At 54.4% G+C, this 17,074-nt stretch overlaps 1 protein-coding gene across 4 annotated transcripts in view; it reads left to right on the forward strand.

Annotated features, from left to right (window-relative positions):
• The window catches only part of LOC144940599 (KH domain-containing, RNA-binding, signal transduction-associated protein 2-like), a 60,239-nt gene that overhangs the window by 15,962 nt on the left and 27,203 nt on the right, over positions 1-17,074 (forward strand). For all 4 annotated transcript variants that reach the window (XM_078866827.1, XM_078866828.1, XM_078866829.1 and 1 more), the window contains exons 2-3: positions 7,523-7,644; positions 9,179-9,295. In XM_078866827.1, the coding sequence (XP_078722953.1) occupies positions 7,523-7,644; positions 9,179-9,295 (239 nt within the window). The remainder of the gene's footprint in view (positions 1-7,522; positions 7,645-9,178; positions 9,296-17,074) is intronic.

The following is a 17,074-nucleotide window of genomic DNA, read 5'->3' on the forward strand; positions in this document are numbered from 1 at the left end:
AACGGGCCCTCGAATGCCGTTGTGCGTGCGTGCGTGTGTGCCTGCGCGTGCGTGCGTGTGTGCGCGTGCGTGCGTGTGTGCGCGTGCGTGCGTGTGCGCGCGTGCGTGCGTGCACGTGTTCCCCGGCGATTTAACGATATTGACGCATTTTTGACCGCGTCTTCTTCACGTGAATGGAAAGGTCGTGCCGTCTCTGTGCCGTCTTCACTCTGATGGACTTTCCTCGTCTGTATAAATACACACCTGTATACACACACACCTGTATATAAAGACAAAGATCCCCCCATATCGCCTGAGTTAGTACTGTTAGCGAGTAGCACCTATGAAGGCCAGCATGGCGCACGAGGGGCGTGGGTGGCCAGCACCACTCCCGGCCGGCTTTGTCTCCCCAGTGGTGATGTTTACAACACACCGTGCCAGGTACTCATTTGAGGCTCAGTCGACCTGCGGGCAGCCCATGACCGGTTCAGATAATCGTCACTGGTGTTTGTCTGCCGTGAGTGGGAATGGAACTCGGGTGCCCGGGTTCGTAGCACGGCGTGCTCACCGCTACACTACCTCTCCAGTTTACACACACACACACACGCCTGTTTACACACACACACGCCTGTTGACACACGCCTATTTACACACACACACACACGCCTGTTTACACACACGCCTGTATACACACACAACAACAACAACAACCACCATTCGCCACTAAGTTGCGGTGACGTCACCACGACGCTTGTTCCAGGCCATGTGCACCTTGAGGCCACGTGAAGTGTCGAACGCCCGCTGGCAGGAGGTCACGGGGCAGCCCCAGGTGCCACAGGTCGACTGATTGAGATGACCGAGATGACTGGCTGATGCACCACCTGTGCCCCCTACTGTGCCAACACACACACACACCTGTATACACACACACACTCCTGTATACACACACACACCTGTATATACACACACGCCGGACAAGGAGGGCCTCCCGTGGTGCGGTGTTGGCTGGGGTGGTGGTGGCAGCCTCGTTTATGTAATGAGTACATTTTAAAAGCCGCTAAGTGCTCCAATATCGTTTATTGAAACAATGATGTACATACGTTATATCTGTTGATGAACTGTGAATAACCCAACCAGCATAGATATCCATTGTAATTTATAACGTGCATGCATAATGTATGTTGATGAACTGTGAATAACCCAACCAGCATAGATACACATTGTAATTAATAATGTTCATACATTATGTATGTTGATGAACTGTGAATAACCCAACCAACAATAGATATACATTGTAATTTATATGAATGCATTGTATATCTCCAGCTGATTGGCTCACAGGTGACGACATCACATGTATCTCTCCTCTATTTAAGACTGAAACAGCAGGAGGAGGATTTCTCCACAACTCTCTGGCTGTCGCCTGACGAGGCTGGTTGTTGTAATTACTGGCAGAATGTCACGGTACTCGAATTACAAACGTTGTCGTGGGTTTATTCTGCAACACACAACCGGTTAGTGCTGAACTAATAACTGATCGATCATCGTTTTGTTCATGCGACAAACCCTTTAGTGATTGGCTGTGTCGGGTGGTGGTAGCGGGGGTTTTAACGACGACGCATTTATCATTTACGCGATATAACTCGACAACAAAAACCTCTCACGGATAATATTGGTCGTGAAAGACCTACGACTACTACGTGTTACACTCGAACAAAATCACGAGTGAAACAAAAAATCCGGCCAAGGGAGAGGTGGTCGACTCTGCTCGATCACCTTTTCGTCGTCATCCAATTGAGCTAACTCGCGAGGTGAGGAAGTCAGCAGTCGTTGTGTGTCCCACATCCGCCCCCGCTATAGGAATGTGGCTTTTGCTTGTTTCATCACGGGCTCTGGGCTGTAAAACGACGCTCGTTCAAGTAGCAAATCCACTCCCGGCTCGTAGAATTTGCTTAGCCACTTTCCCACTCCGATGACGGTGCGTGTACATTCCGTCGTCGGGACGGAATGGGTGTGGGGGGAGGGTGGCTCTGTGTGGTGTGGGGATGTGTGGGAGTATGGCTCTGTGGGAGTGTGAGGTGTAGGGGAGTGTGGATCTGTTGGCTGTGTGGGAGTGTGGGGATGTGGGCTGTGTGGGAGTGTGACTCTGTGGGTTGTGAGGTATAGGGGAGTGTGGATCTGTGGGGTGTGGGGATGTGTGGGAGTGGGGCTCTGTGGGCTGTGTGGGAGTGGGGGTCTGTGGGGTATAGGGGAGGGTGGTTCTGTGGGATGTGTGGGAATGTGGCTCTGTGGGATGTGAGGTGTAGGGGAGTGTGGATCTGTGGGGTGTGGGGATGTGTGGGAGTGGGGCTCTGTGGGCTGTGTGGGAGTGTGGCTCTGTGGGATGTGAGGTGTAGGGGAGTGTGGCTCTGTGGGATGTGAGGTGTAGGGGAGTGTGGCTCTGTGGGATGTGAGGTGTAGGGGAGTGTGGACCTGTGGGGTGTGAGGTGTAGGGTAGTATGGATCTGTGGCTTGGCGTGCCGCGCGCTCCCAGGCCCGTGCCTCGCCCGGGCTGTGTCGGGAACGCAAACGTCCGAATCGCGCTCCGTCCGTTCGAGACGTCATCGCCCAGGGCTGTTGCAGCACGGGCGGTAACGCTTGTGCCCTCGCACCACGGAGGCGCCCGGGTTCGATACCAACCTCGGGTACCTCTCCATGTGGAATGCGTATGTTCTTCCCTCGTTCTGCGTGGGTTTCCTCCCGGGCCTTCCGTATTTTTCCTCTCCGTAGCTTGAAAATTTAAATAAACCCATACAAAGCAAATGATGTTGGGCCAAAACATCCCAGTGCTGAAGAGTTAACCTGCAAATTTCTCTTGGCTGGACCCGCCTGAATAAGAGTTATGAAATTCGGCGAGGCTTTGCTGGGTAAAGAAAAAACAGTCCATCATCGATTATCCAGCGACTTTCAAAAATGACGGATAATCACTAATCTTCAGAAAATAAAATTGTACATTCTTGCATTACATTATGTTTTTAGGTGTTGTTATATTTGTATGTGTTTACTCTGTTAAATTGGCATAAATAAACATACAAATAGATGCAAATAAATATCCCACTTTAAAAAGCTACCGTATTTACTGTACCGTACTTACCACTGCAATCTCGAATAGTCTGCATCACGGGGTGACGTGTGTATATATACGCGCAGTATTTGCATTGTTTAAGTTGTATGTAGTGTATAATGTAACATATGTAATATTTTTTGTCCTTCACACGGTGCTGGTTACAGCATTTGGAGTGGTTTTGCTGATTTTGCCGGATCGGCCTGGGACCGCCGGATAATGTTGGAAGCAGCCGGATAATCTCGCGCCGGATAAATCGACGATCAACTGTAACTGGGGCCCGAAGAGGCAAAATATATAACAGGCGACATCTTGTCCAATGGCCCTTTCTACTTGAAGCGGCATGAAGCAGAGCCATCGCCCGTGACGTCGCCAATTCCACACGTTTCAGTTTTCGGGCCACGGTGTTGGTGACGTGAGTTCAGTGTGAATCAATGGCACGGCGGCGCCATTTCGCTGTGTGCGTGTGTACGTGCATGCGCGTGTACGTGGGACCCCCCTAATGGAACATCTTCACCGGTTATAAACATTTAGGCTGGCCTGCCTATGATTCCATCCTGGGTTTAACCAGGCTGGATTGTGTGAGGAGCTCACAAATCCTTGAAAGATCTGGACAAAGTCCCATCGGTGAGCTCCTCCGGCAGGCAAGGCTGCGTTGGCTGGGTCATGAAGCCCGCATGCCCAACCACCGCATTCCTAAAGAGCTTTTGTTCGGCCGCATAGAGGGGGCTAGACGGGCACGGCACGGGCTAGAGAAGAGATGGAGTGATGTGGTACAGGAGGACGTGGAGCTGAGTGGACTTGCTGATGACTGGTACCAGCGGTGTTAAGATCGGCCTCTGTGGAGGAGGCTCGTGAAGGACGCTACTGGGCAGTTGGAGGCAGTCGCTCTCCAACAACAACGGAGGGCGGAGGAGCGATGCTCACAACAACGAGCAGAGCGTCATCTGGCTAAAGCACAGCAAGTTAGCACAGTAGGGGACATAGGTGGTGCATCGGCCACTCATCTCAGTCAGTCGACCCGTGGCACCTGGGTCTGTCCCGTGACCTCCTGCCAGCGAGCGTTCGACACTTCACGTGGCCTCAACATGCACATAGCCTGGCACAAGTGCCGTGGTGATGTCACCGCCACTTAGTGGCGAATGGCGGTTGCTGTGGTGTACGTGGGGAGCGGTGGTGTAGCAGTTAGCATGCTGCGCTACGAATTTGGCGACCCGGGTTTGATTCCCGCTCACGGCCAACACCAGTGACGGTTATCTGAACTGGTCCTGGGCCTCCCCTAGGTCGACTCAGCCTCAAATTAGTATCTGGTGCAATGTGTTAACATCGCTACTGGGGAGACAAAGGCGACCAGGCGTGGTGCTGGCCACCCACCCCCTCGTCTGCCGTGCCGGCCTTCATAGGTGCTCGTTAACAGGACTTGCCCCAACAATCTGTTAAGGCTATATGAGGGATCTTTGTCTTTATGTTCGTGCGCATACGTGTGCGTGTGTGTGCGCGAGTGCGTGCCCGTGTGCGTGCGTGTGTGTGTGTGTGCGAGCTTGTGTGTGCGTGTGTGCGAGCGTGTGTGTACGCGTGTGCGAGTGTGTGTGTGTACGCGTGTGCGAGCGTGTGTGTGTACGCGTGTGCGAGCTTGTGTGTGCGTGTGTGCGAGCGTGTGTGCGAGAGTGTGCTTGTTGGGTGCCGTGAAGTTTTTGCCCCCTGTCCGGGGGTGCCTGGGGCTCAGCCACTGGGAGGCTGAGCGAGGATCGCGTGTGAGGCCGTGGAGGCCGTGGCGGCCGTGGCGGCCATGGCGGCTGAGGCTTGTGGGAAGCCCCGCGACGCCCTGCCAGGCCACCATGTCGTGATGGATTACATACCTCCTCGCCTCTTCGCTTGTCACCCGGCCATGCCGCCATCAGGCACGGTCTGTCGACTCGCTTGGGCGAAGTTTCGTTCCTTTATTCTCCCCCGGGAACGAGAACTCAAGAGACCAGGAACGTAAAAAAAATTCCAAGGGTGATCACGACCGCGCGCGATCCCAACCGAGTCGTTTTGCGGGCAGTTTTCGAATTTGGCAAAACAAATGTGCACCCAAATGATGTCGGCGTACACGCTGAACGCCCAGGGGATCCCTTAAGGTCCGCAGCGCAGGAGACCACTCGGGGCAATGTTGCCGCTGCCGTCGCGAGGCCGCTCGCGACGGCAGCGATCCACTCTCGTTCCTGCACGCCCCATCTCCAGGGCGGAACGTGACGGACGGACGTATCTGGCGAGGAGGGCGTACGTTCCCTACTACGGCTGCCACTCGGTTGTTAGTCTCAGCCACCGGTCGCCTTACGTGTGTGTATGTTGAACTTCTTTCGCACCATACGTAGCCAACCGTGCTGATTGGAGGTGTGGAGGAAGGACAACAAACTAAACACAACAATATACAGTTCTAAAGAAATTAGTCTTTAACGTGGATTAAAAAGTGCACAGCTCCAGTGGCTTCCTAATGTCGAAAGGAAGAGCGTTCCAGACGGCCACATCATCATCACCACCATCAACATCATCACCACCATCATATACGTATGTTGAACTTCTTTCGTACCGCACATAGGCAACCTTGCTCATTAGATATGCAGGGGTAAGAACAACAAACTAAACACAACAATAGACAACGATTTGGAAGTGGATAGCTCCCCGTGGCTTCCAAATATCGAATAGAAGGGCAGTTGAGAAGGTCCGCAGAAGCAGCGCATCTGAAAGCGCGCGATGCGGCGACCGTCTTTGTTCGACGGTTATCCATAAGCCGCCACTGCTGCGAGGATGACCGGAGTTTGCGTGGTGATGGTTTTCGCTCCTCCACGAGGTCAGCAGCGAGGTGTATTGCGCTTCGTCGCGTTCTCCAATCGTCGCGCTTCCCCCTCTCTATCTCAGGCGCAACTTGTCCAAGTCGCGACGACACTGGGTTAGGGCAAGCAGGGATGTTTGCTCGACTTGGCTAGCTCCCTACTCGGCTAACTCCCCTCTCGACTAACTCCACACTCAGCTAACTCCACGCTCAGCTAACTCCCTGCTCGGCTAACTCCACGCTCGGCAAATGCCGTGCACCGCCCTCGCGAAACAACCCGATGCCGCCGCCACTGCGTCTTGCGGGCTCACTTGGCTTTCGTTCGTCCCCCGCTTACGAAAAGCGCGCGGCAGCGACGAGCGCGAGCGCCGTTTTAGCGCGAAGCCGTCGGGCGGAGTTCGTGCGCGACACCCCGCTGCCTGAGCCGGTTTTTTGTTCGCGCACATAATTTATGGCGGTGTTTGTTGCTATCGGTGCCTCGGAGGAAATATCGCTCGCTCACTCTCTCGCTCGCGTGCGCACACAAACGCACGCACGCACGCGCCGTCACGCGGCTAGCCGCTGCTCCTGTTACAGGCGCGAGCGAGTCGCGCGCTCGCCGCCACCACCACCACGTCGGGGTCAGTGATGGCGGGGTCAGTGACGGCGGGGCGATGTTCAGGAGGCATCGGGGACCGCAATCCTCCACTTGTCGGACAGGCGAATGGGTGGACGAGCGGGCGGGCAGCGCCGGCTCGATGGACGACCACGTCCACCCCGCAAGCACTTTCAGATGCGGCGCTTCTGCGGACCGTCTGGAACACTCTTCCATTTGATATTCAGAAGCCGCTGGGAGCTATATGCACTTTTAAATCATCTAGATTAAAAACAGATTTTTTTATTCTTGTTGTGTTTGTTGTCCTTCCCCCCGCACCTCCGATGAGCACGGTTGGCTACGTACGGTGTGAAAGAAGTTGAACGTAGATACATACATGATGGTGGCGATGATGTTGATGGTGGTGATGGTGTTGAGGAGTTAGCTGCATAATGAGGAAGTGGGAGATGTTGACGTTGATGGTGGTGATGTTGATGATGCGGCTGTCTGGAATGCTCTTCCGATATTACAAAACCACTGGAGCTATGGACTTTTAAATGATTATCTAGATTGAACACTGATTCTTTAGAACTGCTTTTTGTGTTTAGTTTCTTGTTCCTTCCCCTGCAACTCCGATCGGCACGGTTGGCTACGTACAGTATGCATACATCTCGCCGAGGTGGTGAGATGTTAATTACCTCGCCTGGCATGCAGTATGTCATGGGTTTGATCCCGGCCCTGACGCCTGCTGCTGTATATTTGGAGTTTGCGTGTCTCTCTCTCCCCGTGGTCGCGTGGATTTTTCTCCGGATCCTCCGCTTTTTCCCTTGACATTTAGAATCGACGTCACCGATTCATGGAGTATTTGGCTGCTGTACATTTCCACACAGCGATCGTCCACTTCCGTTGGGCTATCGTTTGCGATGGCCAGGGTCGCTTCTGGAAAAAAAAGCTACGCAGCTCGGTGGAGCCTTACCTGGTAAAATAGAAAATGGTTTGTTAGTTTTTTTTTTAATGCAACGTGGTTGTTTTTTTTCTTCTTTTTTGACAGAGATCACGCGAGTTCGCCACGCTGCGAACAAGCGGGATGAGCCCAAGTACCTGGAGATCCTGGCTAACAAGTCCATCAAGCTGTCCGAGAAGGTGCTCATACCGGTGAAGGAACACCCCAAGGTGAGCGGCGGTGGTGGTGGTGGTGGTGGTGGTGGCGGGCCTTGCACGACCATCACAGCAGGTTGCCGCTCTTGCTTGGATTGTGCGGCGGCTTTTCGGCGCTCGCTGCTTCACTCCAGTCACTTGTTCTATCACTGTTACCATGGTTACTGTTCCCATCAACTTCTATCACTCATCTGTCACTGCTACCATGGTTACTGTTCCCATCAACTTCTATCACTCACCTGTCACTGCTACCATGGTTACTGTGCCCGTGAACTTTACCCGTTGATTCCTCCACCCGTGTTGAGGGCTTGGTCTGTACCAGACACTCGCCGTTTCATCTTCACCACAACACTTTGTTCAACCACTACACTGCAGGTCACAACAACTCGCCCACACACTCACACACTCACACACTCACTCACTCACCCACACACTCACCCACACACTCACCCACTCACTCACCCACTCATCCACCCACCCACTCACATGCCCACCTACTCACCCACCCACTCACCCACTCACACACTCACCCACTCACACACTTACCCACCCACCCACTCACATGCCCACTTACCCATCCGGTCACCCACTTACTACACTGCAAGTCACAACAACTCACCCAATTCACCTCACACGCCCACTCACTCACTCAGTCGCTCACTCACTACACCGCAGGTCCCAAAAACTCTTCATCCGCACACACCCATCCACTCACTCACCCACCCACATGCACACTCACCCACCCACCCACTCACTCACCCACCAACTCACTCACTCACCCACTCACTCACCCACCCACTCACTCACCGACCCACTCACCCACACGCCCACTTACCCACCCAGTCACTCACCATACCACAGGTCACAACACTTCTATTTTTTATTTTTGTCCCCTCGCTTTAGAATTCCCTACCTACCATCATCGTCTCCCCCCCCCCCCAAGTTCTTCTCGTCTTGTCACCAACAATCACGGGACAAAAGAAGAATCTGCGTGCAAGCGGAGCGGCGTGGGAATCTCCAGTGGCGATTATCTGAACCCAGTCCTTGGCCTCCCCTAGGAAATGTTTATTGGGTACAAGCAGGTGCTATTGGCTGCCATATGACGTGGCATTTCTATCAGCCAGCGTTGCAGTTAAGGGGCCCTGCTGTGTGTGTGTGTATATACTGTGTGTTTGTACTATTTATGTGTGTGGGGAGCGGAAGTGAAACGGCTAGCTCGCCGCGCTACGAACCCCGCGACCCGAGTTCGCTTCCTGCTAATGGCCAACGCCAGTGATGATTATCTGAACCGGTTCTGGGCCTCCTCTAGGTCGACTCAGCCTCAAATGAGTACCTGTTGTGGTGTGTAAACATCGTCACTAGGAAGACAAAGGCAGCCAGGCGTGCTGCTGGCCACCCACCCTCTCGTGTGCCACAGTGCCGGCCTTCATAGGTGCTACTCGCTAACAGCACTTGCCCCTACAGTCTGTTAAGGCTATACAGGGGGGGTGGGGATCATTGTGGGGATCTTCCTGTGGACTGACGCTTCTCTCCGCTTGTCGCCTCGCAGTTCAACTTCATCGGGAAGCTGCTGGGGCCGAAGGGAGAGACATTGAAGCAGCTGCAAGCCAGCACGGGTGCCCGCATGGCCATTTGCGGGCGGGGGTCGATGAGGGACAAGCAGAAGGTACGGGGGGGCGGTTAACACCGTGGCACCGGATACACACACTCACCCACTCGCTCAGCAGCTCACCCGATCACTCACCAACTCGCTCGTGCGCTCACCCACTCGCTCACCAGCTCACCCGATCACTCACCCACTCGCTCGTGCACTCACCCACTCGCTCACCAGCTCAACCGATCACTCACCCACTCGCTCATGCACTCACCCACTCGCTCACCAGCTCACCCGATCACTCACCCACTCGCTCGTGCACTCACCCACTCGCTCACCAGCTCACCCGATCACTCACCCACTCGCTTGTGCACTCACCCACTCGCTCACCAGCTCACCCGATCACTCACCCACTCGCTCGTGCACTCACCCACTCGCTCACCAGCTCACCCGGTCACTCACCAACTTGCTCTCCTGCTCGCTCGCTCATCATCCCAACCCACTCGGTTGCTCACTCACCAATCCACTCGCTCGCTCGCCTGATGAGTGGGCGAGTGACAAGTGGAAGCTGCGGAGACAGCGCTGCTGCGACGCTCGTCACAGTTTCACTTCTGTCACCGGTCACCACATCGCGTGAGTTTATTTAGTGGGCCGTGCGCTCGCTGTTGTGCGTCGGTCGGGTCACGCCACTTTCACTTTTGGTCTCTACACTGGCCGGGCCCACCCTGCACTTGGTGATAGTTTCATTCTTTGTGGTTCACATGGCAGCTGATTTTTCAAAAGAGTCCGTGTGTCGGTACGCGTACGTGTGTGTGTGCATCTGTTTTTGTTCTGCACGGTTATATATTGCGGCGCTGTCTTCTTGAATGTGGATGCATTTTCGCAGGAGCCTCTTCGTTTGTTGAAAAGTTTACGCAACGGAAAACGAGAATTGTCGCATTGTTTTTCGGAGTCCGTCGACAGCGACTGGGAACTGCGCGCGGCCACGAAAGTTCCCCCCGCGATTCGGCGTTCGCCGTTCCCGACGGGGGTGGTGACGCGAGCCTCGCCCACCTTCGCCGCTCTCACAAACGAGGCCCACGCTGCCATCGTGACATCTGCGGCGTGGCTCGCCCAGAACCGACGTCACTTTGACGCTTGACTCCCATCGCCTGGGTTAGACCGCCGGTCGCCGCCTGCCCAGCGACTGCACGGTGCTCCGGTCCCGTCCGCCCGCCGGCCCGCGCGGAATACCGTCATGCCAACCCGCCCCCGCGGAGGAGGCTCCGCAATTGTGGGTACGGGAGGGCCGCTGGCACGCGTCCACGGGGGCCCCCACCCTGGCCGTGCCCCCCCCCCACCCTAAAACCACCCACCTCCCCCATCCTGCCATTCTCGGGCCACGCCCGTCTCTTGTGTGTGGCTCTTGAGCCGACCGGGTCGTCCGGAACGCACACCGCGCGCGCGTGAACTTGTCCGTACTTGGCAAGCCAAGCAGGCTCGAACCCTGGGTAAAAAGTAAAAAAGCAAAACTATGGCTTATCATCAGGTGCAAATTTGTAGCAGCATCCAAATACTCTTAAACGTGTGATGTTGATTCTAAATGTGGAGGGAAAAACCGGAGGATGTGGAGATAAATCCACATGACTACGGGGAGAGAGACACGCAAGCTCCGAATTTACAGGGGTCGAGATCGAACCCACGACTTCCTATACACCAGGCGAGGCAGTTAACATCTTGCCACTTCGGCGAGAAGTATGTCTGTTGAACTTCTTTCACACTGTACATAGCCAACCATGGTGATCAGAGTTTCAGGGGAAGGGATAACAAACTAAACACAAAAATCTGATTTTTTAAAACACCATTTCTCGAGTGGCTTCGTAATATCGGAAGGAAGGGCATTCCAGACAGCCACATCATCATCAACATCACCACCATCAACGTCAACATATTCCCCTCTTCCTCATCATGCAGCTACCACCTCAACATCATCACGCCACGGTCGTCCCATTGCTGCTGCTTGTTTCTGCGCTCACTGGTGTTTGTCCAATGCCGCGGGCGGGCAGGGGTTGGGGGGGGGTCGGCAACCATTTCGGTAACAAAAACTAAAGTTAACATTTCAAGAGCCACCGCAGTTAACGCGATTTACGACACGGCGTATCCTTAATAAAAATAACGTTACGTGCGGCCCGGAGGGTATAGACCCTACCCCCTTCCCGGGTTCATGGCTCCTCCGCCTTCTTTCACCGATAAAACACTCCCCAGCCCACGGTGAAGGATGGTCAAGTTAACCGCCCTCGGGGCGGGGGCCTGCTTCGGAGAACATTCATGACCCACCGGTTGGTAATGGCCGATGCTGAAACGTGGACGGTCGTGAGCCCAGCCTGGGTGGCTCACCGTGGCTCACCGTGGCTCACTGTGACGAGTTGACGGTGAGGACGTCAGCAAGGGAGGCTCTCGACTGGCATTAAGCCTATAATTCTGAGGTTTTGCGATGGCGTGTTTTGAGTCGGGTTCGTAAGAGAGAATAGGAAAGAAGAGTCGACGTCGGGTGTGCACGTTAAGCCCCAAAATAACGCCGGTAATCCAACGACAGCCCTGCCTCACGGGGGAGGGGCCCATTCGGAATGCCAGTCTAGAAATTATCTCACCACCATTTACTTCATCGTTAACCGTTCCCCGATAGGTTACATCTTGTAACCTATCACCTGGGAAATGCACCCCCCCCCCCCCCCCCACATCTCGTCACTTTTGGGAAGTTATGCAAGGTTTTGAGAGCCTGGATGTGGCAGACTGCCACGCGTAACAGTTGCTATAGGCTGTGGGGTAATGCGGTGGGCAGCAGGGCGGGCGGGGGGGGGTGCAGAAAAATCCATCGGCGTGCCCCACAACGACGCCGCCACGTCCATCTTGCCCGCCTTTGCCAATCCGAACTGACCGGCGCGGTAAAGTGCGCTCCTCCAGCAGTGGTGTGCTCAAGAGGGGAATCACCATGAATGAGTGCGTAGCGTTCATCATCGGCGTGGGAATTCAACTGAAGAGTCCCCACCATTGGGATCCTGTCTCTGCTGATGTTTGTGAACGTGCAGCAGAAAGAGACCCAACGTGGAGGAACGACGCAACGCCCAAATCTACAATGATACACTACTCTGCTACCTCCTGACGCTGTTGTCTGCTGGATTGGCCACCTGAATGTGAGACCGTAGCCGCTGTTGCTCTGCATTCGCATCAGCAGCCGCACGACAAGAAGAAGATGAAGAGGGAGTTTCGCCGCCGCTAGATCAGTCCCACAGTGCCCCCGTCGCGTCTACCAACCCCCACCCACGTTTGCCCCCCCCTCACTCATGTGTGCCTCCCCCCCGCCCTCCCCCCCACCCAGCGTGTGAGAACTTGTGGGGGCCGTGGTCGCCGGCTCTTCGGGCGGAGCGTTGGGACGGGTGCCACGGCGGTGTCGTCTTAACGCGTGTTGCCGCAGCTCCGACGTGTGTTTGCTTGTTTGCGAGCGGGGGCCCACCCTGTGCTGCTTGCACACACACACACACTCACTCGCCCACACACACACACACTCGCCCACACACACACATACTCGCCCACACACACACACACTCGCCCTTGCCAGCGCCGGTGTTGGAGACGGAGCTTTGTGTCCAGATTAGTTGCGTGCATTCTTAGGTGCGTGCGTAGGTGCGTGTTCATGTCAGGTTGGCAGTGCTCTAACTCACGTTGACGGAATGGGATTTGGTTGGAGAGCGCGGTTGGCGTCACTCGTGCGGCCCGGCGAATCGAACCCAGGGCCTGGGTTCGATTCCCCAGTCTGGGTTCCTGTATGTGTGGAGGTTAGTACGTTCTCACCCCTGTTCTGCATGGGATTCCTCTGGGGGGGGGGGGGGGGTGGGCTTCCTACCATAGCTAAAAAACAATTCTGCATAAAATGTAAACTGCTATTGGCCAGACGCATCCTCAAGATAATGAATTGTACCAGGAAATATTTTCTGAGTTTGAAGTTTTTGCTGCTGGGGCGATGTTACCAATTGAGAGTGTGGTGAGTCTCGGTGTGAGGTGTCTGTGGGTCACTGCATGGTGATTCTGTGGCTCTTCGTGTGAGGAGCCTGTGGGTCTCCGTGTGAGTCCGTGGGTCTCGATGTAAGTCTATGGCTGTCTGTGGTCGTGGCTCTTGTGGGCCGAGTGTGTCGGTCTCTTTCTGTGTAGCTGTGCCAGGTCTGTGCGATACAATGTGGAGTTACACCGCGGCTGTCTGAAGTGTGGCCGCATCCCAAGAATGCCGCGCGGAAACAGTGGGGGACGTTCACTGTTTGGGCGCTTTATCGATTGCCGGAATCCAGATCTATTCTGGACTGTGTGAAAGCTGACTCGGGTCTCCTGTGCGTACCCGGTGCAATTGTCAACACTGATTTCTCCCGGGGTCACAAAAGGGTGGCCCTCACTGCGGCTACTGAGTGCCCCAGTGACCAACGCAGGTGCTGTGCAAACAGCCGTTCTGTACGACCAACGTGAGTCTGTGTGTGTGTTCATCTGAGAGCAAATCTTTGTAGTGCGTGGTGTGTGTGTTTTTACATGAAACGGTGTTCGACGGTCATTCTTCTACCCGCTGTGCAACCTTTAGCCATCGCAAATTGATTGCGCGACGTGGACTGTGGCGACTGAAGTTTGCGTGCATGTGCAGTGACGCGGAGTAAACACGCCCGGTGCCGATGACCCCTGAGTGTTCACGTTCAGGTGCAATGCTGTCTCGATACAGGTGATGACAGGAACGGTGGCTGTGTGTGTGTGTTTGTGGGGAGTGGCAGTGTAGCGGTTAGCACGCTGCGCTACAAACCTGGGGATCCGAGTTCGATTTCCGCTCACGGCCAACACCAGTGAGGATTATTTGAACCGGTCCTGGGACTCGGCGTCATACGAGTACCTGGTGCAGTGTGTAAACATCGCCACGAGGGAGACAAAGGCGGCCGGGCGTGGTGTTGGCCACCCACCCACGCTTGTGCCATACCGGCCTTCATAGCTGCTCGCTAACAGCACTTGCCCCAACATTCTGTTAAGGCTACACGAGGGATCTTTGTCTTTCTGTGTATATACATACACACGTATATAAAAACAACAATATGTGTGTGGATATACACACACACACTGAGCTTGGGGAGCGTTATTGGGCATCTGTGAAAAATAGCTTTAGAGCTCATCGGATTCCTCCGGGATAAATATTCAGATTTTGTCGTGGTTAGCGCGCTGCTCTGCGAAGCCGGCGACCCGAGTTCGATTCCCGCTCACAGCCCATGTCGGTGAAGAATATCTAAACCGGTTCTGGTCCTCCTCTAGGTCGACTCTGCTTCAAATGAGTACCTGGTGCAATGTGTAGTAAATGTCGCCACTCGGGAGACAAAGGCGCCGGCGGGGCGTGGTGCTGGCCACCCACCCTCTCGTGTGCCGTGCCGGCCTTCACAGCTTGCTGCTGCTCACCGACGGCACTTGCCGCGACAGTCTGTGGCGGGCTACAAGACGGGGACGATCTTTGTCTGGTCCTTTTGTCTGCGTGCAAATAATTGGCAGTTGCTCGCAGAGCGAAACCGGAGAGTTCAGTTATATCGCGTGCCAGAAAAACAGCAGGCAAGTTTCAAAAAGTCGACGTTCATAAAAAAAAACATAAACGTGGGGGGGTTTGCCGGCTCCCCGGCATGGACAAGCCGCATGCGGCGTTTTGGAAGCAACGGTTTTGAGAGGCGCGGAGGTGTCCCGGCGTTGCCCGTGCCAAATCTCCCAGCCCTTGGGCCACCGCCGGGCTCACGTCATCGTTCCGACCGTCGTCTCAGAGGCCCGCAGAGAGCTGGCGGCCGTTAGTTATTTTTGCCCAAGTCACTGCGGGGGGATGTTCTGTGTGGATGTTCGTACGTGTGGATGGACTGACGTCGAACTCCTTTCGCGCACCGTATGTGGCCCAACCGCGCCAATCTCGGGCGTCCCACGACGGAGGTTTGCCCGCGAGGTGGCCGGGCGGCTGAGACGCCGCAGGAGCTGCCTCCGCTGAGCACCGGGGTTCATATCCAGGCAGAACCGGGTTTTCGATTGTGCTGAAGTTGATGGTCTCAGACCTATCAGGCAATTATCGCACTCTTAAAGACATCACTTAGATTTGGTTCTGCACACGCAGTAATTAGGATAGATTCCAGCTCTTGAGTTAAAACTTTTGGGGTGACTGTCATGTGGATGAACATTCCAGGCAGTCCCCGACCTAAAAAGTCCTCACTTACGAACGTCCGCACCTACGAATGAACCGCCGTTGAGACGTTATTTGTAACCGTCCGACTTGCCAACGTTCGGTTGTGCTTACAAACCCAACTGCGGAACTATTTTGTTGGGTGGCGTGATCTTCCACGAGATGTAATGTGCCCCAGTGTTCCGCGTGATGCACAACAACAAGAGTGAACCGTTCGACTCAAGTTAAGTGAAAATTAAACTGTTTTTTTCTTTTTGCGTTACTTTACTTTAGATTTTATTTACTTTCCAGTATTATTACAGTATTACATGCAAATGTACAACACTTCTGACGTATTAGTTTAACAATGCTACCCTGTTTCGTTCAACCATAGCACATTTTATACCACTGACCGTGCGTGCAATTAACGATTGAGTTCCGACGTACGATTGAGTTCCGACATACAAACAACACGACTTACAAACGGCTCTCAGGAACATAGCCTGTTCCCTAAGTCGAGGACTGCCCCATACTCTTGAGCGGCAGAGTGCCTGGGAAAGTGCCACACTCTGAGTGTGCAGACCAGAAGGGATCTTGGAGGTAGTTCTCAGACGTCTCCTTCCGATGGCCGTTCTCTCAAAGGAAGGGCCGCACTGCTCCGTGAGAGGTCCGAACGAATGCGGCATCTCGTGACGTGACACCGTTGGCACTCGGGGTTGGTGAAAGACAAAACTAGAAAAGGAACGTTACAGTTACCTGTTACGGACTTAAAACTCAACAATGTTTTTTTGTTTTACCAGGTAAGGCCCACCGAGCTATGTAGCTCTTTTTCAGAAGCGACCCGGCCATCAGAAATGATAGCTCAACGAAGTGGCTTATCATCACGCAGAAATTTACAGCAGCCAAATACTCTGAATGCGCGATGTTGATTCTTAATGTGGAGGAAAAAAAACGGAGGACCCGGAGAAAAATCCACGCCCCCACGGGAAGAACATGCAAACTCCAAATATACAACAGGCGTCAGGGTCGGGATCGAACCCATGACCTTCTGTATACCAGGCGAGGTAGTTAACGTCTCCCCGCCACCGCGGTATAACGGTTCGCAGACTGCACTTGCAACCCAGCAGCGCACCGGTTAGACTCCAGCATCAGTTGAAACGGCGCCGCAACCGTCTTCAAGTCTCAAAGCGAAGACCACGGTTGTTCATCGACCATCGGCAGGCCGCGTGCGGTGGGGCACAGGGTTGGGTATCCCCCATCCCACATTATTCGTTCCCAGGACGTCGGGCGAGCGATTGCGGGGCTGCGCTGTTTGCCCTGCACGGTTGACAGGTCTTACGTTTTCACGTCGCACTCATTTATTCGGGTGTCGTGGTTTTTTGCCCTCCCCCCTTGGGTTGGGTAAATGTTAGGTTTGGAGGGGGGGGGGTTTATGGTCGTTTTACCGGTGACCGTATCAAAGTTCGAAATATTCTTTGTGTGAAATGTCACGAGCTTGTAAACATGCACCAGTGTGGGTATGTGCACAGACGTGACGGGGTGAATGATGAAGGAGGAGCGCACTCTGGGCTCCCGCTACACCGCTTGGCAGCAGCAGCGGCAGCAGCCACGTGGACTGAGCAGTCTTGCAGAGGGGGAGTGGGGGCGATCTGCCCGGTGAAAAG

The sequence above is a fragment of the Lampetra fluviatilis genome, chromosome 23 (assembly GCF_964198595.1).
Source record: "Lampetra fluviatilis chromosome 23, kcLamFluv1.1, whole genome shotgun sequence".
Taxonomy (NCBI): Eukaryota; Metazoa; Chordata; class Hyperoartia; order Petromyzontiformes; family Petromyzontidae; genus Lampetra; species Lampetra fluviatilis.